Below are 27,081 nucleotides of genomic sequence, written 5' to 3'. Positions count from 1 at the left end.
GAGGCATTACCTCTCTCCATATTACAATTTTCTTTAAATTGTTATCAGCCGTCCTTTTGAGCATTTCTTATCCTTCTGACTTTTTATTGTTCTTATTGTGGGCTTTAAATGTGGTTGTTATATTACTGTTATGTTACTGTTAAAGTTCTCAACTTTAACAGTAACATTGATTACTAGATGACTTTTCCGAATACAACAGGAAGAGGGCGTAGTTTTCGAGTTTTCACAAAATATAGTTATGTGCCACTATGGAAGATTAACAGAATAAAATAGATGGCATGATTATACCATACATACAGCATACAAAAAAAAAAAACACTTAACAACACACAAATACAACCATATGACACCTAGAGCAGAGAATTCAGGAGTTGCAAAAATCTATAAATTCATTGATCCAATGCTATCTGCTGGTAAAGAAGTCGGATGAACACTGATTTTCTTGAAACTCTCTCCCTTGGAAAGCTGATCTGAACATTTCTCACTCATTTCTCACTTTCTGATAACTGATATACTGATTCAGCACTGCTGGGCTGTTATACCAATCAAACATAAGTGTAGTAATGAAAAGGTGCAAAGGTGCCATGGTGCTGGACACAGTATTCATGGTCCTTAACACACATCAAAACCATCTCTGCTGCCATTCCCTATTTTCTGCTCCCCTAAACCTCAACTTAATCAAGACAACACACCACACCCAGCCCCCACTGCCACAGGGACAGGGTAAAAGGGAGCTAAACGTCCTGTATGAGAGGTGGAATGCATGTGCTGAGAGGAGATGTTGGTGAGAGGTAGGGGGCTGATAACCCTGTGGGTGGAGAGAAAGTGGGATGGATGCAGCGAGTGTAGGAAGGGGGAGGGAAGGAGAGAGGGCACTGAACACAAATAGATGGTGGAGGGTAAAAAGAGGAGGGCAGACACACGTCTGACATACTTAGGAAAAAGACTCCAGCAACTTTGATTTGAGCTGATTTCAGCAGCTGAGGTGGGAGCATCTTAGTGGCACTTCTTCACAAAAACAGAACAGAAAAACCGAAGAAGAGCAAGATTCTGGGACTTTTATCAGCTTCACTGAGAACTCTGGATAGTGCAGAGAAAAAGCCAGCAGCAGGAGAGCAGACTGCAGAAAGTCACTATACCAACATACAACTACTAACCAGATAAGGAAAACAAAAGCAACCCTGTTTCCAGGCAGAAGTCAAGAGTTACAGGACAGAGAAAAAGGAGACGCCGTTCTCAGTTAGAAAACGACTGAATGAACACAAGTTGTCTGGAGAAGAAGTGAGACAAGTAGCAACAATCTGGAGGACGAACAGCAAGCGATTCACCAGGACCAACAGCACAATGTAAGTAGCATTAAGAAGATAAAAATCATATTATTAGACATTGTTAAACCAATTACAGCAAAAATACCCTATTTATTTCAAACAGACAATTATTGCAGCTGCTTTGTTTAAACAAAACAATAGGAAATGTTACTGCAATGACCAAGCAAAAGCTGGCTGTGCACATACAATTAAAAAGTTTTTCAAAAACTAATTAAAAAGTTGTATTGGGTATATGTACCACCATATATCTGCAAAAAAAAAAAAAAAAAAAAAACTGCACAGCATAATATTTCCTTAGTTAGATTTTTTATTTTTTATTTTGGTAACCATGAAGTTACCCGTTATTCCAAGACATGCTTTTTAAACTAACAGTGAGGAAAACGGGTGGAGCACTGGCGTGCATTTTCAGTAAGGGGCACAATGAGTCATCTCAAACACATGCGTATACACTTTCCTGGCAGACCTTCCTGTGTGACATCTCACCTTTACAACAACACTTGGGACAACAATAGGAGACACACGTGACAAATAAACACTTAAGCACCCAGGGTAAATAAAGTCTTTCCCGGTCACTGCTAATATCTACCATTATGGCAAATCTGAGCATCTCAGTGTTTCCACAGTATCCCAAAACACAGTCTCTACATTTTCTAACTGAAATTACTTAAGATATTTATTACAGTGAAAGAACCTATTAGTCTGTTTTGTTGGTGGGAAAAAAAAAGGATGGAAACATTTGTAAAATCATACTGGCATTTTTTGGCAGCTGCCTGGACCCTCTGACTCTAAGACATCCCCGTCTGGCTGGGGCATCACTGCCTCTCGACCTTTGAGAGGACATCCTGCACCAGACACAGCTGCGTAGTATATAACATTTGTCTCAACACTGAATACATGCAGACTAACAGGAACATGAATCAAAAATACAAATAAGGACCTGGAACTTAAAACTATACATTTGAACTGATGTTTACTGACACAATGTCAAAAATGCTTACTTGTAAGACAAACGTTAAGCTGCTAGTGTTGCCATTGACATCGAATTAAACTTTGCTTACATGAGTATAATTCAAAACATTTAGTTATTTTCAGGTGTTTCTATGATGCACTTTATTTTCACAATGCAAAACATTTTTAGTCTAATGCCATAATTTTACAGAAATTAAAAAAAAGAATTGAAAGTAGGAATATGCAAATTCCCCCCCAGACCAAGTACAAATACTTACATTTGAGCACCTGCCAATACAGTGTAACAAGAACTAAACTACTGTGCTTTCTGTATGACTTGCTGGGCAGTACAATCCACTTTAGTTCACTGCACAGTTAAACTGATGAGAGACAATGACAGACACTGCTGGTCCAAACAGACCTATAAACGAAGACTTTCAAAGACTGGAGTTCACAATTAAACAGTGTTCACCAGCTATCAGAGTTTTAGTCTTTGACGGTGTGCAAGGAGGATGCAACTGATGACTGGAAGCACCAAAAATCACAAGATTTCGAAGATTCTCACATGTTCTTCAACCCAAAAACTCTGTGTTTACTAGCATTTCATAAACTGAGTCACTTAACTTCTACTAATTTTGTAAAACAAAGCAAACTTCAGATTGAGCACTAGTTAAGATAGATCTGCTTTCATTGTTGTAGATGGCAGTCAAATATAAAATAAGATTTATGAGAATGACTTGAGCAGGGCAGAGGTGGCAGTCAGGTTACTTTTGTCATGACATTTCTTTAAAAAAAAAACAAAAACAAAAAAAGTCCAACCCAAAGTTTCACCTCCGCACATCTGCTCAATCAGCATGAGGTTTATGTGGTACTGTGTGCAGTATGGGAGAAGTTTTCTGAATAAGAGTACAAGTACACTAGGGCAGTATGTTACCTGATGCTCATAACCCTAACAAAAACTACATACTGACCAAAAGGTTTTACTCATAAAAAAACAAATCAACAATAACAACAACAAACACTTTACACAACCCACTTGAACACAAACACTTTAATAGCAATTGGAATTCATCTCTTAACTTTTGGCCTGCGGCCCTCTGATAATAATCACCACACAGTGCTTGATTACTGACATCTTACCTCAACTTAGTGAAGCTTCTATTAGTGATGTTTTTATGAGTGTGGTCTACGACAATCAGACTAGTGTACTAATTAATTCTATTTAGATGCATTTGGCACAAATTGCTTGTTGTGGGTGGCCAAGTGCTTCACTTGTAACTGCAATGGCAACTCTGTCACATCTGTGATTAATGCTAATTCAAGTAATGGACTGTTATATTAACTTGTTTGTCTGTTTTTATTGCTTCCATTAACAATTATTAACCTTTTTGCCTCCTTTGCTTGTTTATATTTTAGTTTTCGCTTGCTCTAAAATGCCTCAAAGCCAATTGTTTTAAAACCGCCTACTAAAAGCTGAGCGTTGAGAGTTATGTTTACTTAAACCTTCATTTCTCAGCCTCAGTAGCACATAGAACCATATTAAAAAAAAAAAAACACACACACACACATTTGAAAGCTTAAACTTTTAACTGGATAATATTTTTTTGCCCTAAAGTTAATTAAAAATAAAGTGAGCCATATTCTAGCTCTGCAATCAAATATTCTAATTTGCTCCTCTCTTCCTCAAAGTAACCGCTGCGCTGCTCTCATCACCCTGGTTATCAGCCATCATCAAGTCTGGAAAGCAACTTTAGAAAATGTTTAAGGTCCACTCAGAGGATAACAAAGTAAACCGACTACATTCCCCATACTGTATTTTGCCCTCCCCCACCTATATTTCAGTGAATTGCAATGCATTTTATTCTATCATATTTCTTGAAAACAATGACACATCACATCTGACTTAAAAGCCAAAAAATGCACATAAACTGCTCCTGCTCCTAGAGCTATATACTCACAAATGCTGTACCCAGTTGTAATGGGTTAATAATTGGATTTGCTTGTATTAATTGTTTATTGTTTGCAAAATTTTGCCTTGCCTCATAAAATTTTAATCATACACCACTGATGCATTTATTTTTCTGCCCACAGTTCATTATGAGTATGACTGGTACTCTAGAGAAGGGGGCCCACCATCAAGCGTTGGACTTGTCTGAGGAACTGCCGCCTCATCACCATCATCATCACACAAACCACAATCAGCACCTCCACCACTCCAACTCTCTAACCTCCACCACTGCTGTGGGTGGAGGCAGAGAAACACCTTCACGTGTGGTCATACCTCCTCCTTATTTTGCAGCCGAGAGCGGTGGAGGAGGAAGTGACGCTCCTCTAGAGCTGAGAGGGTCCCTGGACTGCTGGGCCTGCTCAGTACTAGTTACTGCTCAGAACATGGTGATTGCTGCAATCAATGCCTGCCTTGCTGGACTGGTGTTTGGGACCATCCTGACGCCAGCGATTGTTATGGTGGTGTTTGGCTTCCTCTGCCACTCTACGGTATGGGGGGGGGGGGGCTTTTCCTCCTCAAAAACCGGTGAGCTGGTTAGGTCTGGTTAGGTTCAACAGCATTTTGCAGAATTTGCTTGTTCACTTGAGCAATTTCTATCCCTGCTTCAGGATTCTTATTTGTCCTGTAGGACGACGATGCATACAGACAGCTCTTCTGTATTAGTGAGAAGTTAGGCACAATTTATACTTGTTTATTATTTGCCCTATTAGACAAATATTCCTGCTTCTTCTCAGAAATTGTTATTAGCCTTTCATTTAATTACCAGCTAACGTAATATCACCATCCAGCAGACACAGAAAATCTGCACAGGGTTGTGGGAGAGAAAATGTGTTTGAATGTTAGTAAGAAATGTTTACACATATCTACATCTAAACAAATGTTTCATAGAACAGGGAGATTCCTGCATCCATCATTTTGGGGAGAGGCCTGAAAGTCCTAATCTCATCATTTTGATCCAAAAGTTTTAAACTGTTCTGCCCAGGGCTTAGGGTGGGGTTGGCTGCATCAGTGATAAGGGCTTTTGAATCAGAAAGTTCTGAGGTTTTCTCAGATGTTTAAGAGATGGAAAGCAGACAACCTCTAAAGGATGTTTAGAAAATATGCCGTAGCATCAATGTGTATGATGAAAACAAGAAGAAAATCGATTTAATTCCAACAACCTACTTGATCTATGAACTAATAAGCACTATTCTAAAACACCCTGGAAAAGTCAGTCTAAAGACTTTTGATACGTACAACTTGCATTTCTGTAGCCGACTGATGACTCCCCTAATGTCCAGAGAGACCAGAATTCTCTCCGTTCTCCTGCTTTCTCATAATTAGACCTCATGTGACAGCAGCTTAGAGAAGGATTAACTAGGACTTGGGAGGATGGAGAAATCAAAAGAGGGTGAGGGTGGGTGGGGGGGGGGGGGGGGGGAAGAAGAAAAGTAGAGAAAGAGCAGTGGGATCCAAAAATGAGGCAGGCAATATTAAGCACAATTGTGTTTCTAGCAGCCATTAAAAAAAAAAAACACAAAAATGTACAGTCTTAAATGGCTTTCTATGCAATATCTGGATTCATGTGAGGCCTCACCATGTCACAACAATATGGGCACTTCTGAGTCTTATCTTTACAACTCCTATCCACACCCCAAAACTCCCCTGCACCCTCGCTTTTGAAGTGTTTACTGCAGTTTAAACCATTTGCTTACCTCCCTCTTTAGTGTTTTGATTACCTGCCATTTCTTTATGGCAAGCAGTAACTCTGCTTCTATCAGAAGAGCATCTAAGTATTTCTGATTTCATAAAATACTATGACCCTTCTCAGACCTTTTCCAGACAAAACCCATGTGACTCCTGTTACTAAACTAATGCACAATTTTCTCTTTTAAAAATCAATCAATCAGCCTATAGCACTGATCTTCTTCGAAAAGTGTCTTCATAGCAATTTTGAAGTCACGTTGGTTTTAATAGTTTTCTGATACAAGAGAGTTGTAATTATTAATTGCACTCTATTATTGAAAAAATAAATAAAATAAAAATCACCTTCTCCCTTCAGAGCTCCCCAAGTCCTGCAAAGCTTTTCACTCCCTGCATTTTCCTCATGCATTGGAAGGTCCAGCTCATCCTTCATGGAGAGATAAGGATGATTCAGGCCTGCTGTCTCCCCACTCCCGCTCTCAAATACTGACCCTCTTCACCTCATCTACCACTTTATAATCCTTCTGCTCAGCAACAAGTTCACATATTACCATACACACTGTACTGATGTTTGAATGTGTCTGACAGAGATACTACTGTTTCACAACTGCAGAAATTTCCTAACTCTTTTATTTTTATCTCAGTGGCTCTTTAGTGGGCATGCGATTTAGTGTCAGACTACCAACTAGTATCTGTCATCACCTCAAACACACATACCACATAGATCACATCATCTCCTTATGTGGAACTGCACTTCAGAAATGTTTAAATCACTGGTGATGTAATGACAACGGTATACAGTTGTAAAAATCTCTATCTGAAATGCAACAAAAAAATTTAACACAACCCAAACACTGGTTTAATGACAAGTTGCCTCTTAATACCCTGCTGTTGTACGATTCAGGCTGCAATCTTTCACTTGTCTCTGCAGGTCCGCCCCCATGGGACAACCCCCTACTGCTCAGACCTCCTGACTGATGGGGGCTCTGTGGCTCTGCTGGTCGTGGGCTTCCTCTTGGTCACACCTCTACTGGTTCTGGCACTGGCTGCATACTGTCGCCTTGCCCGACACCTCCAGCTGGGCCTGTGCTTCATCCCATATAGTCGGGCTGTGTACAAGAACCTGCCAGCCTCCCAGCACCGTGGGCTGGGTACTGGTTGCTGTGGCAGACAGGAGGGCAGCGGGAAGGGAAAAGTCTGGGTCTGATCAATGACGGAAAGGGGTGAACAAGACTGGCAGGAAACTAAATAATTGGGGTGCAGGTTAGCTGTAATGGAATTTATAAGTAACAGAGAATGGAGGAAGTTGTAAATAGCAAGTACTACACTAACTAGAATCCTGGAAGTTACATTGTTAAAATAATAACTAATAACTCAGCCCCACGCCTTAACATTACAGCAAAATTACGGATTATTTTAAAAAGTGCCATACTGGGGAATTTGGCCCTACTTGGTGTTTGTACACATTGGCTGTTACTAATTCAATTTACATCAATTAAATAAATCTAAATTGTCTAACAAAGTCTGATTGCTGGAGTTATGGAAAGGAGAAATTGGATGTTATTAAATTGGTATTATAAAACAACGTATGTCTTTTGCATGCATTTTCTAAACTACTTGTACTTTCAACAAAGCCCATGTAGGCACTAAAACTAACCAATGAGTTGCCTTTACTTATGGTTGACATCAGTCAGTCTGCAGCCTGGATCAGCTTGTTCCTCTGTGTAACTCAGTACTTGTCCAAAAATAATACATCAGCGAGAAACGTCGCTCCACTAAGTGACACGGTTCTTTAATCTTCGAAGACTGTGGTTAAAGTGCTAAACAAAATACATCTTTGAAGTTTCTCTGACTCATAATCACACCAGAAACCCCACACATGCACACTTGATAGGCCAAACTCATGTCAACTTATGTCTGTAGACATAATGCCAATTCAGAGCATTTAGGGCTCTGTTGTTTCTTCAAACCACATTAAATAAAAAGAGAAACATGTTACCCAGTGGAGGAGTGTATCTGCCTGATGTTTCTGATGAGCCTATGGCACAAACATACAAATCCAGGGCAGAAGTGTTGCTTTTAGTTTCCGTATGGGGTTTGTCAAAATGATTTATTAAATGACCCATTATTTCTTCTCTGTACATTTTTTAAAAAAAGAGTTCACCTCACAAAAGTTGTATTGACACTAAACATAACTTTCTTACCACATACGTGTTATTACTTAAAAGTTTGTCTAGTTTAGTTTTCTGTTAAGATAACTATGATTGTAATTTGACTCACTTGAATTATTTCCTTTTTATAAATAAAAATTTTCGAGTCTGCTGTAGTAATGCCTGTCCATTTTCAGTGCCATAAATCTGCACAGGTTGTTTTTATGACAAAGTCAGGTTGAAAAAAAATATAGCAGTAGAATTTGTAAAATGTATGCAAGTGCAAAAGCCTTGTGGATAAGGCCTGGCAGCAGCTTGAGATGCTGAATTTTTAGATATGTCCTAGTGTTTCAGCTGGGACATAAGAGAAATTAAGAGATAAACAAATAACGCAAGAAAAAAACATTTAGTGAATTAAGAGAATAGAGTTAGATGGAGGCAGATGATTCGCTGTGTTGACCCCTGTAAGGGAACAGCCGAAAGGAAAAAGAAGAAGAAGAACAAGAATTAAATTGACAAGTCTGATTAGAACATTATGTCTTATGGCAGAAATATTTTGTCAGAATTACTTTTCACTTATTGAACTAATTACATCTGCAAACTGCAAAAGAATGACTAAGCAGACTAATCCCAGGTTATATGCAAATCCATTGTTAATGGTTGTGGTTACCACAGTATGAAGTTGCATTCATGTCTGAGAAGATGAGGCCTGACAGTAGCTTGGTTAATATCACCTCTAAGTGGTGAAAGAGTAGAATGACAGACGAGACTAAAACGATGGGACATAAAATCCATGTCGTACCCTTTGACATTTTCTTTGAGATGGACTAAATTATATTCTGGTATTTAACTAATAATTTTCCCTTAGTGTATAAATAGCAGCTGCAGACTGCAAAAAGAACAGTCCAAGAACTTAGCATGAACATGGAGGAAGCAGCACTACATGCTTTAACTCCATATCAGTAAAATCTTAGATATCTATTTATTTGTGCTCTTTTCTGTTCTGATTGATCCTCCCGACAATGTTGAAGTACAACCCATTAAAACCTTAACTACAGCGTCTGCGAAAAACTACTAAGGATGAGTCATAACCATTGAAATAATTGTTTTTCCACATGAATACAGGGGAGAGCGCGAACGCAGTCCCCCACTACCAGAAATTATGCAGTCGAGATTCCCACATTTGGGGAATTCGCAGGGGTCAGCACAACCTGAGTGCAATGGCTGAGCCTCGCCCTGGGTGAACCACCTTCTTGATCATGGTATCTCCCCTGCCAGGTAAGTATGAGTTGTACACGGCGAACCAAGGACCGTCATTCTGCCGCAGACATGTTAGACTGATGGTGACGCGGAAATAAGTGGCTCTAGTTTCACACTGCCTGCAATGCTCAACTGACATTATACACGAGCACCAGTTCTAAAACGCTATCATTTGAAAGAAAACACTTAATTTTAGACGTTTAAAGTTTGGGCATTTTCTTGTGCTTCCCATCATGCGTTGCCCCATTGTGTCACGTGGCACGATACTTCCGGAATATTTTCTTTTTAAACTTACAAACAATAAACGCCAGCAAATGAGTTTTGTTCTGTGGATCTCACTTATTACAAATGCAGCAAGTCAGTGTTCCGTCTCTGCTCATTGTGTCAGTCGTTACTACGTGTTCACATGTACGAGATGAGATTAACCAACTCTTAGATAAAGTACAGTATAAACTGTATAAATCATTTTTTTTTGTCCTTTCGGCTTATCACGTGAGTTCAGGGTCACCAAAGCGGATCATTGTCCGCATGTTGATTTGGCACAGTTTTTACCCCGGATGCGCTTCCTGACGCAACCCTCCGCAATTTCTACCGGGCTTGGACCGGCACTGAATAGCTGAGGATGGGAATGGGCTGCTGGGGATTCAGGGGGACACTTTGCGCCCACCTTCCTCTTGTGATTAGAAATGAGCAGTTACCAGGAAGCGAAGCCTGAGAGAGCCGTCACTGCTATAAAGGGGCGTCTAAGAACGATTCCTTCTTTTTATTAAGTAGCTGTAAAAATACTACAAACTATGAATCTACTACATCACAACGAAAATTCTTTCCACACATAGGATTTGGCGCCATCCGGTGGAGAATCCAAGTAATAAGTCACACAAGAAACGGGATGGACTTACTATTATAAACTATTAGTGCAAACTAGTCTAACCAGTGGGTCTCTCTAGTCTGGAGCAGTCTGTGACTATTGTGCTATTCTTTTGTTTTTCTGTTTCAGCAAAGATGATGCCATTGCTAAGGCCTCTCCATCCGGCTCAGTCTCTGGAACACCCCAAAAGTCATCAAAGAAATCTAAGAAAAGCACTGAGAGTATGAACAAAGTCTACATGTCTGTGCTCAACAGTGTGTTTGGGGCAGTAAGTAGTTGACACTAACATTTTGTCATTCAAATATTATGTATAGAGGACCTGCCTTACATGCAACCATCATCTTCTTTGCTATTGTTGTATCTGATCTTTGGTGGAACAACACAAGCAATGTGACCCATGGTCTATATCACACAGTCCTGTTGAAGTCCTGTTAGATTTATTCTAATGCTCCTGTCAGATATGAATTTTGAACATGCTGAAGATTTTTCTCTTTTAAAGTTAAATAAAAAATGTGATAACAGCACCTGGCTGTGTAGGAATTAAAAATATGAAGAATAAAATGCACATGTAATCTGCTGAAAATGAAGTCTTGTCAGACAAGACTTTGACTAATAAAGGAGAGATACTTAATCCCTCCAAACAACAAAGTTAAACTGGCATCGGTGTTGCACATGTAGAGAGAAGATGGAGGAGCCAGTGCCGTCACAGGAGTCAGGATCTGAGCGTCAACACGTGTATTTTCACGGATTACATCTGAAAAATCCTATCTCTCCGTCACAATCCCCATTCAGTTCAGTTTCAGCATCGCGTTTATCGAATATTAAAGCAGACTCTAAATCAGCACGCATGTGTTATAAGGGGGCAACTGTGAGAACAATAATACCATTTAAGACGCTTCCTATTGTTGACCAAAACAATACATTTTGCAATCTCTTTAAATTTACATAATTAAAAAAAATGATATCTGGCTTGTATAATATTGATTTGGTTTTTAATAGTTTTGTTTCTCATTTATTGAAATAAAGCTTATAGTTGCATGTCATTGTACAACTTTTTTAAAATGTATAATTCACTGATACTATACTATACTCAGTAGTTTTGTTTAATCTTTCAACTTAATTTATCAGTACTACAGCAACAGTCACTTGTCGAATTTAAAGGACTAAATGCAACAACTGGAGAATACAAGTCTATAAGTACATAGTGAAAAGGAGACCATCCGATTACTTGGCAGTAAAACACTGGTATAGTACAACAATGACAGATTATTTTATTTGTGTGGCACCTGAAATGTAAACGAGCTTTAGGTAATAAAGGCATAAGTGAAAACCATGAACAGATGGTATTTAGGAAAAGAAAAAAACACCAAAGTACACGTTTCATAAAAGGAAGCTATTTTATCGTTGGAGCTAAAGATTGTTACAATGTCACTCAGACTTGTTTGAATATTGGTGCATAACAACAGGACAAACTGAAAATGACCAGTGTGGAAACCACATCACGCTGTTAACCACTCGCCCACCAGGGAGCAACTTAGTCAAGGAACCAACAGTAGCAGCTTTCCTATGAACTACAGCAGAGACATTGATTTTCCACATGAATACAGGGGAGAGCGCGAACGCAGTCCCCCACTACCAGAAATTATGCAGTCGAGATTCCCACATTTGGGGAATTCGCAGGGGTCAGCACAACCTGAGTGCAATGGCTGAGCCTCGCCCTGGGTGAACCACCTTCTTGATCATGGTATCTCCCCTGCCAGGTAAGTATGAGTTGTACACGGCGAACCAAGGACCGTCATTCTGCCGCAGACACGTTAGACTGATGGTGACGCGGAAATAAGTGGCTCTAGTTTCACACTGCCTGCAATGCTCAACTGACATTATACACGAGCACCAGTTCTAAAACGCTATCATTTGAAAGAAAACACTTAATTTTAGACGTTTAAAGTTTGGGCATTTCCTTGTGCTTCCCATCATGCTTTGCCCCATTGTGTCACGTGGCACGATACTTCCGGAATATTTTCTTTTTAAACTTACAAACAATAAACGCCAGCAAATTAGTTTGGCTCTGTGGATCTCACTTATTACAAATGCAGCAATACAAGTGAGTGTTCCGTCTCTGCTCTTTGTGTCCGTCGTTACTACGTGGACACATGTACGAGATTAACCAACTCTTAGATGAAGTACAGTATAAACATAAATGTGACCAAAAAATTGTTTAAAATACGTATAGAGCAGTTTACTTTAGTGGGCTCCAGCAGGATACAAATATTTTCTAGTATTTATGATGTTTTCATTCAGACTGATCCATTACAAAACGATATTGCCCGCCTCCCTCTTGTGATTAGAAAACATGAGCAGTTAGCAGGAGGCGAAGCCTCAGAGACACGTCACTGCTATAAAGGGGCGTCTAAGTACGATTCCTTCTTTGTAAGTAGCTGTAAAAATACTACAAACTATGAATCTACTACATCACAACGAATATTTTTTTTTCCACACGTAGGATTTGGCGCCATCTGGTGGAAAATCTAGGTCATTAGTTCATTTTGGAAACAAGAAATGGAATGAAAGGGGCCGCAGAGGTTCAACTTAAAAACAGAAAAATAAACTATTAGTGCAAACTAGTCTAATTGGCTTACATATTGTATATTTATATATTAGTACAACAAATTGGTTTCGAAAAGACTACTAATGCTGATAAAAAAAAACAAACAAACAAACAAACGATTCAAATGCCCTTCATTTGCCCATTTATAGACCCCGTGTTAGAGGGCAGGTGGTGCAGTGATATTAAGTATGTAACTGATACACATTAAGGATGGAATCTTATTTGTTGTCAAGATTTTTAAGTTTTCTTATAAAAAAAAAAACACATACACAATAATATAGTGTTTTCTTTGGTTTTAGTTAGAACAACAATTACACAAAGCTTTTGACAAAAAAAAACAATAAGCTCATTTAAATGGCTAAAAGCATCCCAGAGGGTTTGTTGTGCAGAAAACTCACCTAGAAGTTGAGGAGGGTCGACATGCGCCATTGAGTAGTAATAATTTATATTCTACGGGTATAGTAAAAATATTACAAAAGAAAACTAATAAATACACAGACACGACCAATGTTAAACCCAAGTAACTCCACGCAAAAAAAAGAGGTAAAAATGTGATGCACGTGTGTTCTGGAACCAATTATTGTTATTGGGGACTTCCTCATTAGCAGATAAAATATAAAAATATAACACAGGATAATGAGATTTTAAAATACAGAAATAATAACTGATTAATAACAACTCTGCAGGGCTTAGAGGCCAAGGTAGACATGTTCAAAAAGCTAGAAGTTCTTTTTAAATTGGCAGGGCCTACAAATAAAGATACTTAAAGCTGTTGTTTGAAACAACTAAAATACTGACTTCTTAAAGGTCAAGTTGGTCACACTGCCATGGCACATTTTGCTTTCTAATCACTGACTGCATGTTTAGCCAAGTAATTACCTGTTAAGCCTCTCTGACGAAGGAGGTCAAGAAGAGAGGGAGCAGCAGAACAGGCGGAATAGTGTGCAGCCATTCACAGCACAGAGGGAGCACAACTCAAGCAGGGCAAAAAAGGCTGCGCTTCTCAACTTGAGGTCTGGATCAGTCTATGACCATTGTGCTTTAGTTTGTTTTTCTGTTTTAACAAAGATGATGTCATTGCTAAGGCCTCTCCATCAGGTTCAATCTCTGAAACACCCCAAGAGTCATCAAAGAAATCTAAGAAAAGCACTGAGAGTACGAACAAAGTCTACATGTCTGTGCTCAACAGTGTGTTTGGGGCAGTAAGTAGTTGACACTAACATTTTGTCATTCAAATATTATGTATAGAGGAGCTGCTGTCAGGATCTGAGCGTCAACACGTGCATTTTCACGGATTACATCTGAAAAATCCTATCTCTCCGTCACAATCCCCATTCAGTTCAGTTTCTGCTTCGTGTTTGTCGAGTATTAAAGCAGACTCTGAATCAGCACGCATGTGTTATTAGGGGGCAACTGTGAGAACAATAATTAAGAACAACATTTAAGATGCTTCCTATTGTTGACCAAAACAATACATTTTGCAATCTATATTTAAATTTACATAGTTTATTTAAAAAAATAAAACAATGTCCATAAACATTGGTCATCTCATTACATCTCTTGTGATTCACTGACCCACCAATTGCTCCTCCTGTAGGGGAATGTTTGCTCTTTGTAAACTTGATCAGAATGATATTTTGTAAAAAAATGTTTTCAACCAAGTGAGAACTTGCTGAGTCAATGTAAACATTTTGTGTCTTTTGCATGGTGCTCACATTTACAGGGCTTAGGACATTCAGGCGTCCCCAGTATGACACATACTGTAACTGGATGGACTAACAACGCTTCAGGATGCTGCTTTTGATTAAAGCCCATATTGAACAGTACAGTATAAGAATGCATGTTGTAGCATTTTCACAGCTTTGTGACACAAAAATGGAAAGATCTAACTTTTGTGTTTACTGTAAGCAAGTGTGGACTTGTGACAATGGTCACACTGCAGACACTCAAAAACACACCATCCTTCATCATAGAGTACATAATACAAGAAGCAAGTGGCTACAAAACCTATACCCCTTGTCTCCCTATCATTTCCATCTTGTGAGTAATCACATTTTATTAAACTTTCTTCTTTTATTAGTTTTCCTTCTTGTTGTAACTTCTCTTCTTTCAGCCCCTCATAGGTAAAGATGCATAAACCTCTTCGTATTTGATTAACCAAAACTCAAGTGTCTTAACTGAGTTGGTTTGTTACCACTGTACAAAGTTGCATCTATGTCTGAGAAGATGAGGCCTGACAGCAGCTTGGTTAATGTGGTGAAAGAGTAGAATGACAGACAAGACATCATGTTACATATCTATTTTATTGTATTCTCTTCTGTGACATTGTTACATCTCATTGCGTCTTTTTCTTTATAATGTTCAATATCAGATTTGAAATTAACTGTTTCAGGTTTATCATAGGCCCATGTGGCCATTTAAGCTGCATCACTAACTAGCTCCCATATTGCACCATTTCATGCCGTTATTGGTGCTGTATATCAATCTGTGTGGGACAGGGACTTCTATATTCATTGTATATTGAATAATGTGATTATCTGGATTGTATATTATTGCTTTGGTTTTTAATAGCATTGTTTCTCATTTATTGAAATAAAGCTTATAGTTGCATGTCATTGTACAACTTTTTTTAAATTTATAATTCACTGATACGTTACCATCTACTCAATAGCTTTGTTTAATCTTTCAACTTAATTTATTTAATCATTGATCAGTACTACGGCAACAGTCACTTGTCGTATTTAAAAGACTACATGCAACAACTGGAGAATACAAGTCTATAAATACATAGTGAAAAGGAGACCATCCGATTACTTGGCGGTAAAACACTGGTATAGTATAACAATGACAGATTATTTTATTTTTGTGGCACCTGAAATATAAACGAGCTTTAGGTAATAAAGGTATAAGTGAAAAGAGTAAACAGATGGTATTTAGAAAAAGAAAAAACACCAAAGTACAGTTTTGTGCAAGACTGTTACAGTGTCACTCAGACTTGGATGAATATTGGTGCATAACAGGTGAAACTGACAATGACCAGTGTGGAAACCACATCACGCTGTTCACCACTCGCCCACCAGGGAGCAGCATTAGACTACGAAACTACAGCAGCAGCTTTCCTTGAAGCTACAGTTATAACATTGATTTTCAACATGAATACAGGGGAGAGCGCGAACGCAGTCCCCCACTACCAGAAATTATGCAGTCGAGATTCCCACATTTGGGGAATTCGCAGGGGTCAGCACAACCTGAGTGCAATGGCTGAGCCTCGCCCTGGGTGAACCACCTTCTTGATCATGGTATCTCCCCTGCCAGGTAAGTATGAGTTGTGCACGGCGAACCAAGGAGCCTCATTCTGCCGCAGATACGTTAGACTGATGGTGACGCGGAAATAAGTGGCTCTAGTTTCACACTGCCTGCAATGCTCAACTGACATTATACACGAGCACCAGTTCTAAAACGCTATCATTTGAAAGAAAACACTTAATTTTAGACGTTTAAAGTTTGGGCATTTCCTTGTGCTTCCCATCATGCTTTGCCCCATTGTGTCACGTGGCACGATACTTCCGGAATATTTTCTTTTTAATCTTACAAACAATAAACGCCAGCAAATGAGTTTTGTTCTGTGGATCTCACTTATTACAAATGCAGCAATACAAGTGAGTGTTCCGTCTCTGCTCTTTGCGTCAGTCGTTACTACGTGGACACGTAGTAACTGTCAGATAAAGTACAGTATAAACTGTATGAATCAATTTTTTTAGTTCTTTCGGCTTATCACGTGAGTTCAGGGTCGCCAAAGCGGATCATTGTCCGCATGTTGATTTGGCACAGTTTTTACGCCGGATGCGCTTCCTGACGCAACCCTCCCCAATTTCTACCGGGCTTGGACCGGCACTGAATAGCTGAGGATGGGAATGGGCTGCTGGGGATTCAGGGGGACACTTTGCGCCCACCTTCCTCTTGTGATTAGAAATGAGCAGTTACCAGGAAGCGAAGCCTGAGAGAGCCGTCACTGCTATAAAGGGGCGTCTAAGTACGAATAATTTTTTTTATTAAGTAGATGTAAAAATACTACAAACTATGAATCTACTACATCACAACGAAGATTTTTTCCACACATAGGATTTGGCGCCATCCGGTGGAGAATCCAAGTCATTATGTTTCCAAAAAAAAAATGACCTAAGAAACGCAATGGACTTTAAAAACAAAAAAACCAAATCAAATGCCCTTCATTTGCCCAATTCATAGACCCCATGTTAGAGGGCACGTGGCGCGGTGGCACTAAGTATGTAACTGATAGACATTAAGTTTTCTTACAAAACACTACATGTAAATGCAAAAAAGATGGTGTTGCTACTTTTTATATTACACTGTGACAACCAATTAACAAGCGCTTTAAGTGCCAATAGGTAGAAAAGCGCTATATAAGTGCAGATCATTTACCATCAGAGTCCATAATACAACAAGCAAGGGACTACAATGCCTATACCTCTTGTACCTCTTTGTTGTATTGCTTCACTCTTTTGTAATTTACACCTTGAATAATGTGATTTTCTGGATTGTATATCATTGCTTTGGTTTTTAATAGCTTTCTTTCTCATTTATTGAAATAAAGTTTATAGTTGCATGTCATTGTACAACTTTTTTAAATTTATAATTTACTGATACTTTACCATCTAGTCAATAGCTTTGTTTAATATTTCAACTTAATTTATTTAATCATTGATCAGTACTACAGCAAAAGTCACTTGTCGAATTTCACAGACTATATGCAACAACTGGAGTATACAGTATTGTTCAAAATAATAGCAGTACGATGTGACTAACCAGAATAATCCAGGTTTTTAGTATATTTCTTTTTGCTACGTGGCAAACAAGTTACCAGTAGGTGCAGTAGATTCTCAGAAAACAAACAAGACCCAGCATTCATGATATTCACGCTCTTCAGGCTGTGCAATTGGGCAATTAGTTGAAAGGGGTGTGTTAAAAAAAAATAGCAGTGTCTGCCATTGACTGTACAAACCCAAAATTATTTTGTACAAAGGTTTTTGTTTCTAGGATTTAACAATCCTGTGAATCACTAAACTAATATTTAGTTGCATGACCACAGTTTTTTAAAACTGCTTCACATCTGTGTGGCATGGAGTCAGCCAACTTGTGGCACCTCTCAGCTGTTATTCCACTCCACGATTCTTTAACAACATTCCACAATTCATTTACATTTCTTGGTTTTGCTTCAGAAAAAGCATTTTTGAGATCACCCCACCAGTTCTGGATTGGATTAAGGTCCAGGGATTGGGCTGACCACTCCATAACATTAATTTTGTTGGTTTGGAACCAAGACTTTGCTCGTTTACTAGTGTGTTTGGGGTCATTGTCTTGTTGAAACAACCATTTCAGAGCATGTATTCTTAAGTATACGGCAACATGACCTCTTCAAGTATTTTGACTTATGCAAACGGATCCATGATCCCTGGTATGTGATAAATAGGCCCAACACCATAGTAGGAGAAACATGCCCATATCATGATGCTTGCACCACCGTGCTTTACTGTCTTCACTGTGTCCTGTGGCTTGAATTCAGAGTTTGGGGGTCGTCTCACAAACTGTCTGTGGCCCTTGAACCCAAAGAGAACAATTTTACTCTCATCAGTCCACAAAATGTTCCTCCATTTCTCTTTAGGCCAGTTGATGTGTTCTTTGGCAGATTGTAACCTCTTCTACACATGGCTTTTTGTTTTTAAACAGAGGGACTTTGGGGGGATTCTTGAAAATAGATTAGCTTCACACAGACGTCTTCTAACTGTCACAGTACTTACAGGTAACTCCAGACTGTCTTTGATCATCCTGGAGCTGATCATTGTCTGAGCCTTTGCCATTCTGGTTATTCTTCGATCCATTTTGATGTTTGTCTTCTGTTTTCTTCCTTGTCTCCCTGGTTTTGCTCTCCATATTAAGGCATTGGAGATCATTTTAGCTGAACAGCCTATCATTTTTTGCACCTCTTTATAGGTTTTCCCCTCTCCAATCCACTTTTTATTCAAAGTACGCTGTTCTTCTGAACAATGTCTTGAACGACCCATTTTCCTCAGGCTTTCAAATGTATGTTCAACAAGTGCTGGCTTCATCCTTCATCCCAAATTAATGACCTCAGTGATTGAATACTACACTGCTATTTTTTGAACACACCCCTTTAAAGTAATTGCCCAATTGCACAGCCTGAGGAGCGAGCATATCATGAATGCTGGGTCTTGTTTGTTTTCTGACAATCTACTGCACCTACTGGTAACTTGTTTGACATGTAGCAATAAAAAATATACTAAAAACTGGGAATATTGTGGTTAGTCACATTGTACTGCTATTATTTTGAACAATACTGTACAACTCTATAAATACATAGTGAAAAGGAGACTGTCCGATTACTTGGCGGTAAAACACTGGTATAGTACAACAATGACAGATTATTTTATTTTTGTGGCACGTGAAATGTAAACAAGCTTTAGGTAATAAAGGCATAAGTGAAAAGCGTAAACAGATGGTATTTAGGATAAGAAAAAACACCAAAGTACAATTTTGTGCAAGACAGTTACAATGTCACTCAGACTTGGATGAATATTGGTGCATTACAGGTGAAACTGACAATGACCAGTGTGGAAACCACATCACGCTGTTCACCACTCGCCCACCAGGGAGCAGCATTAGACTACGAAACTACAGCAGCAGCTTTCCTTGAAGCTACAGTTAAAACATTGATTTTCCACATGAATACAGGGGAGAGCGCGAACGCAGTCCCCCACTACCAGAAATTATGCAGTCGAGATTCCCACATTTGGGGAATTCGCAGGGGTCAGCACAACCTGAGTGCAATGGCTGAGCCTCGCCCTGGGTGAACCACCTTCTTGATCATGGTATCTCCCCTGCCAGGTAAGTATGAGTTGTACACGGCGAACCAAGGAGCCTCATTCTGCCGCAGACATGTTAGACTGATGGTGACGCGGAAATAAGTGGCTCTAGTTTCACACTGCCTGCAATGCTCAACTGACATTATACACGAGCACCAGTTCTAAAACGCTATCATTTGAAAGAAAACACTTAATTTTAGACGTTTAAAGTTTGGGCATTTTCTTGTGCTTCCCATCATGCGTTGCCCCATTGTGTCACGTCGCACGCTACTTCCGGAATATTTTCTTTTTAAATTTACAAACAATAAACGCCAGCAAATTAGTTTGGTTCTGTGGATCTCACTTATTACAAATGCAGCAATACAAGTGAGTGTTCCGTCTCTGCTCTTTGCGTCAGTCGTTACTACGTGGACACATGATGAGATCAGCTTACTCTCAGATAAAGTACACTATAAACTGTATAAATCAATTTTTTTGTCCTTTCGGCTTATCACGTGAGTTCAGGGTCGCCAAAGCGGATCATTGTCCGCATGTTGATTTGGCACAGTTTTTACGCCGGATGCGCTTCCTGACGCAACCCTCCCCAATTTCTACCGGGCTTGGACCGGCACTGAATAGCTGAGGATGGGAATGGGCTGTTGGGGATTCAGGGGGACACTTTGCGCCCACCTCCCTCTTGTGATTAGAAATGAGCAGTTATCAGGAAGCGAAGCCTGAGAGAGCCGTCACTGCTATAAAGGGGCGTCTAAGTACGAATCATTTTTTTTATTAAGTAGATGTAAAAATACTACAAACTATGAATCTACTACATCACAACGAAGATTTTTTTCCACACATAGGATTTGGCGCCATCCGGTGGAGAATCCAAGTTATTAGGTCATTTTATGGAAACACAAGAAACGGGGTGGGAGGGGCCGCATACTTAAAAATAAAAAAAACTATTAGTGCAAACTAGTCTAATTGGCTTACATTTCCATTGTATATTAGTACAACAAATTGCTTTCGGAAAAACTAGTAAAGCTGAAACAAGAAAGAATCCAATGCCCTTCATTTACCCAATTCATAGACCCCGTGTTAGAGGGCAGGTGGCGCAGTGACACTAAGTATGTAACTGATGCACATTAAGGATGGAACTTTATTTGTTGTCAAGATTTTTAAGTTTTCTTACATAAACAACAATATAGTGTTTTCTTTGGTTTTAGTTAGAACAACGATTAAACAAAGCTTTTGCCAAAACAACAATAAGCTCATTTAAATGGCTAAAAACGTCCCAGAGGGTTTTGTGTGCAGAAAACTCACCTAGAAGTTGAGGAGGGTCGACATCCGCCATTGAGTTGCAATAAAATTCTAACAAGTTGCCTCCAGGCAATGTCGAGCGCATTCCTCCAGCAGGTCCCGGTATAGTCTACAGCCGTAATAAAAATATTACAGAAGAAAACTAATATATACACAAACATGACCAATGTTGAGCCCAAGTAACTCCACGCATAGAAAACAGGTAAAAATGTGATGCTGATGACGTACACGTGCGCCCCGTGAACCGTGCGCAAGTGTTCCGGAACCAAATATTGTTAGTAGGGACTTCCTCATTATAAAATTAAAACACAGGATAATGAGATGTTAAAATACAAAAATAATAACAACAAGGTTTATTAATCCAGGGTGAATAACAACTCTGCAGGGCTTAGAGGCCAAGTTCAAAAAACTAGAAGTTCTTTTTTAAATTGGTAGGGCCTACAAATAAAGATACTTAAAGCTGTTGTTTGAAACAACTAAAATACTGACTTCTTAAAGGTCAAGTTGGTCACACTGCCATGGCACGTTTTGCTTTCTAATCACTGACTGCATGTTTAGCCAAGTAATTACCTGTTAAGCCTCTCTGACGAAGGAGGTCAAGAAGAGAGGGAGCAGCAGAACAGGCGGAATAGTGTGCAGCCATTCACAGCACAGAGGGAGCACAACTCAAGCAGGGCAAAAAAGGCTGCGCTTCTCAACTTGAGGTCTGGATCAGTCTATGACCATTGTGCTTTAGTTTGTTTTTCTGTTTTCTTCTTTTCTTTTCTCACCATTTAAGAGAGGAAATTCAGGTAAGCAAGTTGATAACATAACTGAATATGTTAGAAGATGTATCACTTCACAGTGATACAAAACTTATTTCATTCCAATTTAAGTGTTTGACTAAATATGATTTAAATTCTCTTGCATTTTTTTTTTTGCATCCCAGAAAGCATTTATAAGAATATTTCTTAAGCTTGTCTAAACACGTGTGAACACACATGCAAATGTGTCTTTGGATTCAATGGCTACACTGTGTGTATGTTCCTGTTCATCCCTAGTATGTCTAAGGCCAGAGAGAGGGCGTCTTCTACAACATCTGTCAACTCAGCCTCAACAGATGGGTAAGTTTCGTTATTCATGTGCAGTTTTAACAATACCTGTATAGTTTTCTTAGTATGACAAACAGTCCAATCTGTGGTGATGCATAATTTCATGCATAGCCTTAGTCTTGTCTTTATGTGACAACCAATCAACCAGTGGGTCTCTCTGGTCTGGAGCAGTCTGTGACTATTGTGCTATTTTTTTGTTTTTCTGTTTCAGCAAAGATGATGCCATTGCTAAGGCCTCTCCATCCGGCTCAGTCTCTGGAACACCCCAAAAGTCATCAAAGAAATCTAAGAAAAGCACTGAGAGTATGAACAAAGTCTACATGTCTGTGCTCAACAGTGTGTTTGGGGCAGTAAGTAGTTGACACTAACATTTTGTCATTCAAATATTATGTATAGAGGAGCTGCTGTACATGCAACCATCTTCTTCTTTGCTATTGTTGTATCTGATCTTTGGTGGAACAACACAAGCAATGTGACCCATGGTCTATATCACACAGTCCTGTTGAAGTCCTGTTAGATTTATTCTAATGTTCCTGTCACATATGAATTTTGAACACGCTGAAGATTTAAAGAATGTTAAATAAAGAATTTGAGTTGAAAATATGAAGAAGGAAATGAGATAGCACTAATATAAGCACAATTTCCAGTACAGTAAAATATGAAAACTGTGAAACATTAAAACATCAGAGTCAGGAGTGAGGTAGAAGTCAGGCAGTGTACATGTTCCTGATCTTTCTCGAGCCGCTATCATTAAGCCTGGTGTGTCTACAGTATTAGTGGCTTATTAGTTGGGACTTAATGTCAAACTTAATTAGGGTTATCTTGATAAAGACTATAAGCCACTAGGTTGATTCAACTTGAAAACATTTACTATTCACACTGTTCAAGTATGTATAAGTTCATTGTTTAAGTCTGAGTGTTTTGTCATTTTGTTTTGTCCACTTCATTCACACGTGTTGGGCAAATATATTTTCTTAATATTTAAGTTGTCCAGTAGTTTAAAATCTTTGGTAAGATAGGTGTCAATAAAATTTTATGTCCACATGTTCCATTGTGTATATTAATTTGTAACATGTTCAACTGGTGTTTCTGCAGGACAGAGAATTGGCTCAGGCTGAGTTAGATGGTAAGTGTCACTGTCACATCTCAACATTTATACCCAAGATACTAATAACATTTCAATAATTCATGTGTTATTAGCTGCATCTTCTGCATTTCCTAAAACTTCATTAAATATATCATCAAAAAACAACATGAGCAAAATGAAAAGTTCGTGTTGCATTGTCATATCCCTTATCAAGTGTGTATATTTTTGGTTTCATCTTTCCGATTTCATTTCAGTCCCTGCTCATTCTCTCCACTTTTCAAATAGTCTGAGTTTAACCTAAGAAGAAAAATGACTGAAAAATTTCTTGACAGTTAATTTGTTTTTCAAACAAAGTTGAAACTGAAACTGAACTCTTAAACTTGCTGCAGAGTTACAAGAAGCCTTCAAAGAGTTTGACTATGACCAAGATGGCTACCTGAACTACAAAGATGTGGCTGAATGTATGAGGACTATGGGATACATGCCTACAGAGATGGAGCTGCTGGAGATAGTGCAACAGATAAAGATGCGAAGTGAGATGATCAGAGTCACAATAAACATACGTTAAAACAATCTATATTTAAATGCATATTGTTAATTACCTGGACCTGCTTTTTACAGTGGGAGGATTAATGGACTTTGAAGACTTTATTGAACTAATGGGACCCAGGATGATGGGAGAGACTGCCGATATGCTGGGACTCAAAGAGCTCCAATCTGCCTTTGTGCAGGTCAGTTAATCACTTCATAATAATAATAATAAAAGAAGTGATGTAGTTAAGGAATTAGGGCGATTGATAAGATCAGTAAGATGAAATTTACTAATGGGAACTGACATAACAGATCAAGAAAGAACACAAGTCAATTTCACTTACTAAAAGAAAAGCATTTTTACTGTCTGCTGATGTTTCCAGAGCAGATTTTTGATCAAATTCTGTTTTCAAAGTTTGACCTTGATGGAGATGGAAAGATCAACCAGGATGAGATGAAAGAGGCAGTGAAGACGCTGTTAGGTGAGAAGCTGAAGAAGGGGGAACTGGAAGAGATCTTAAAGGAACTTGACATCAATGCGGATGGAAATATTGACTTTGAAGGTAAGAAAAATTAGTTTAGGCAGCATTTAACTGATTACCCTGATGTGTTGGTGATGATTGCGTATTTCATTTTATGAATGTGCAACATTGCTAGTGAACTTCTTGCTGCTTAGTCAGATAAACTCTGCACTGAACTTGCTCTGCCTTTATCTTTTTCTCTCTCCTCTTCTTCAGAGTTTGTGATGATGCTCTCCATTCGCTAGTTGCTGGAAAAAACAAGGACAACTCTACACTTCCAAGTCATTGCACAACTAGTGGATATAATTACGACCAAATATTTATTTGTGTCTCTAATGTAAGTAAAGGCATCATATCATGTGTTTTATATGCTCTAATAATTGTATCAAGGATGAAAGTGTAAAGAAACTAGGATGAAGCTGCTGGGCCTGACAACAATTATAGTGCATGCATAAGCCTTTTATCATGTATCATGTAAATAAGAATAAAATGTTTTACTATTTTAATAAAGAAATTAAAAAACAATTTTGCCATTTTGAAAAGACCACTACTCTTAATTTATAGTCCAAGAAGTAATGGAATCACATTTAAACCTCTCAAACAGACTTTATTCCAAAAACATCTCTTTTATTACCTCAAGGTTATTGTTAAACACAATGGTTATGATAAAGTTATTTGCATCTAGAGAATATAAGTTAACTATAAATTAAATTCAGGTCATCTGTCAAAAACAACAATGCAGCTTTGAGCTTTGTCAGGTCAGCGATCTTTAGAGTTGGAGAAACATTTGCACATCCAAAACCATGGTGCAGGTGGGTCTATTAAAAAAAAAAAATTGAATCAAATCAGCCTCACATTTGATAGTGGCACTGGACTCAACCATAATCAGAATGTAAATTTGAAAATCCTACATGCTTAACACTACTGGTAACTTAATCTGCTTATTTTGATTATAACATCAAACTATATGCGCACACAGCTTGCATGCAGCACATTTAATCTGCTGAAAATAAAGTCTTGTCAGACAAGACTTTGACTAATAAAGGAGAGATACTTAATCCCTCCAAACAACATAAAGTTAAAATGGCATCTGTGGTGCACATGTAGAGAGAAGATGGAGGAGGCAGTGCCATCATAGGAGTCAGGATCTGAGCGTCAACACGTGCATTTTCACGGATTACATCTGAAAAATCCTATCTCTCCGTCACAATCCCCATTCAGTTCAGTTTCTGCTTCATGTTTGTCGAGTATTAAAGCAGACTCTGAATCAGCACGCATGTGTTATTAGGGGGCAACTGTGAGAACAATAATACCATTTAAGATGCTTCCTATTGTTGACCAAAACAATACATTTTGCAATCTATCTTTAGATTTACATAATTTCATCTCTCGTGATTCACTGACCCACCAATTGCTCCTCCTGTAGGGGAATGTTTGCTCTTTGTAAACTTGATGATCAGAATGAGATTTTGTAAACAAATGTTTTTTCAACCAAGTGAGAACTTGCTGAGTCAATGTGAACATTTTGTGTCTTTTGCATGGTGCTCACATTTACAGGGCTTAGGACATTCAGGCGTCCCCAGTATGACACATACTGTAACTGGATGCACTAACAACGCTTTAGGATGCTGCTTTTGATTAAAGCCCATATTGAACAGTACAGTATAAGAATGCATGTTGTATCATTTTCACAGCTTTGTGACACAAAAATGGAAAGATCTAACTTTTGTGTTTACTGTAAGCAAGTGTGGACTTGTCACAATGGTCACACTGCAGACACTCAAAAACACACCATCCTTCATCATAGAGTACATAATACAAGAAGCAAGTGGCTACAATACCTATACCTCTTGTCTCCCTATCAATTCCATCCTCTAAGTACATGTTATTAAACTTCCTTAAGCACAACTCAAGTTTCTTAACTGAGTTGGTTTGTTGAAATGTGGACAAAACCTTTTTGTCTAGAGCTCGTTGGTCAGCTCATCAGCAAACTCAGCCATGATGTCATGCACCCAGATGTCTCTTTCTTCCTGTGAAGTATCAACCAGGAAGACCGTTAGCTTCCTGTCCCAGGGGTTACTGGCTTCCTGTATGGCCTCCAGCTGGGCCACCAGAGGTTTCTTCTCCACATGGTTTCTGAAAACAATGGAAGCCTCCTCTGACCACTGCCTCTGCTTCACTCCTGTAAGCAGAAACAGAGAACAACCGGTCAGTTGGGCTTGAGTTGACTTTCACATTAATGACACAAGAAAAAAGATCCAGACACACAAGAAATGTCCCCCTCCATATTTAATCAAGGGGCATAACATGCCCATACCTTTTCTGTAGATCACCATTACAGTATTTGTGACACTTCCTCCCATGCACACAACTGGGACAGAGTATGGAAAAGAAAACTGTAAAAGTAAAAGAATGTTCCTTGTTCTTACCAGCCAGTTGAGCAGTGATTCCCTGGAATGGCAACTGTCTGAACTCCTTGATAAGTGGTCTAAGCTGTGTGCAGCTTATCAGCTCATGTTTACCATAGTCCAACTCATAGACAGACACCAACCCATTGGTGAGAACTCCCTTCACTAACACACGATGCCAACTGAGAAAAGAGAAGGAGGAGGAGTAGTTAGATTCAGGAAGAGCACCTTCATTATTGAATATTTAGTGGACAAAAAGGCACCACATATAGTGGAGATAAGAGTTACACATTGTGCTTAAATGTCATTTTTTTCAGCCTGAGCTGTTAGCCTTCGAAAGCTGTATTCAGACTGCCAATCCATTATCTTTAACCACTCATCCCTGTACAAGG

General features: G+C 38.9%; 3 protein-coding genes and 4 non-coding genes across 10 annotated transcripts in view; 2 read left to right on the top strand and 5 right to left on the bottom strand.

Annotated features, from left to right (window-relative positions):
- The first annotated feature begins 870 nt into the window (after positions 1-870).
- tmem88b (transmembrane protein 88 b) lies at positions 871-8,273 on the top strand. The gene is made up of 3 exons (XM_067525359.1): positions 871-1,346; positions 4,368-4,772; positions 6,899-8,273. The coding sequence occupies exons 2-3, from the start codon at positions 4,374-4,376 to the stop codon at positions 7,172-7,174; spliced, it is 675 nt and encodes a 224-aa protein (XP_067381460.1). The 5' UTR covers positions 871-1,346; positions 4,368-4,373; the 3' UTR covers positions 7,175-8,273.
- A 966-nt stretch (positions 8,274-9,239) lies between these two features.
- On the bottom strand, positions 9,240-9,403 carry LOC137138526 (U1 spliceosomal RNA). The gene has a single exon (XR_010916072.1). It is a non-coding gene; the product is annotated as a U1 spliceosomal RNA (small nuclear RNA).
- Positions 9,404-11,849: 2,446 nt separating this feature from the next.
- Positions 11,850-12,013, bottom strand: LOC137138525 (U1 spliceosomal RNA). The gene has a single exon (XR_010916071.1). It is a non-coding gene; the product is annotated as a U1 spliceosomal RNA (small nuclear RNA).
- A 3,999-nt stretch (positions 12,014-16,012) lies between these two features.
- On the bottom strand, positions 16,013-16,176 carry LOC137138524 (U1 spliceosomal RNA). The gene has a single exon (XR_010916070.1). It is a non-coding gene; the product is annotated as a U1 spliceosomal RNA (small nuclear RNA).
- Positions 16,177-19,621: 3,445 nt separating this feature from the next.
- Positions 19,622-19,785, bottom strand: LOC137138522 (U1 spliceosomal RNA). Its single transcript, XR_010916068.1, has one exon. It is a non-coding gene; the product is annotated as a U1 spliceosomal RNA (small nuclear RNA).
- si:cabz01076231.1 (calcium-binding protein 2) lies at positions 19,642-24,962 on the top strand. Its single transcript, XM_067523311.1, has 7 exons — positions 19,642-22,154; positions 22,354-22,492; positions 23,238-23,268; positions 23,619-23,762; positions 23,851-23,960; positions 24,176-24,323; positions 24,498-24,962. The coding sequence occupies exons 1-7, from the start codon at positions 22,072-22,074 to the stop codon at positions 24,524-24,526; spliced, it is 684 nt and encodes a 227-aa protein (XP_067379412.1). The 5' UTR covers positions 19,642-22,071; the 3' UTR covers positions 24,527-24,962.
- Positions 24,963-25,113: 151 nt separating this feature from the next.
- The window catches only part of tdrd7b (tudor domain containing 7 b), a 19,719-nt gene continuing 17,751 nt past the window's right edge, over positions 25,114-27,081 (bottom strand). For all 4 annotated transcript variants that reach the window (XM_067523307.1, XM_067523306.1, XM_067523308.1 and 1 more), the window contains 2 exons: positions 26,711-26,871; positions 25,114-26,463 (listed from right to left, as the gene is read on the bottom strand). In XM_067523307.1, the coding sequence (XP_067379408.1) occupies positions 26,243-26,463; positions 26,711-26,871 (382 nt within the window). In that variant the 3' untranslated portion in view covers positions 25,114-26,242. The remainder of the gene's footprint in view (positions 26,464-26,710; positions 26,872-27,081) is intronic.

Source organism: Channa argus, chromosome 12 (genome assembly GCF_033026475.1).
Source record: "Channa argus isolate prfri chromosome 12, Channa argus male v1.0, whole genome shotgun sequence".
Taxonomy (NCBI): domain Eukaryota; kingdom Metazoa; phylum Chordata; class Actinopteri; order Anabantiformes; family Channidae; genus Channa; species Channa argus.
Note: the sequence above shows the minus strand (reverse complement) of the source record. Positions and strands in the feature narration are given on the sequence as shown.

Bases quoted from the DNA above. Each gene is read 5' to 3' on its own strand.
- tmem88b (XM_067525359.1), top strand. From the start codon at position 4,374: ATGAGTATGACTGGTACTCTAGAGAAGGGGGCCCACCATCAAGCGTTG. The intron at 4,773-6,898 runs GTATGGGGGGGG...TTGTCTCTGCAG, and splicing joins GCTTCCTCTGCCACTCTACG to GTCCGCCCCCATGGGACAAC.
- si:cabz01076231.1 (XM_067523311.1), top strand. From the start codon at position 22,072: ATGTTCCTGTTCATCCCTAGTATGTCTAAGGCCAGAGAGAGGGCGTCT. The intron at 22,493-23,237 runs GTAAGTAGTTGA...GTGTTTCTGCAG, and splicing joins TCAACAGTGTGTTTGGGGCA to GACAGAGAATTGGCTCAGGC. The intron at 24,324-24,497 runs GTAAGAAAAATT...CCTCTTCTTCAG, and splicing joins TGGAAATATTGACTTTGAAG to AGTTTGTGATGATGCTCTCC.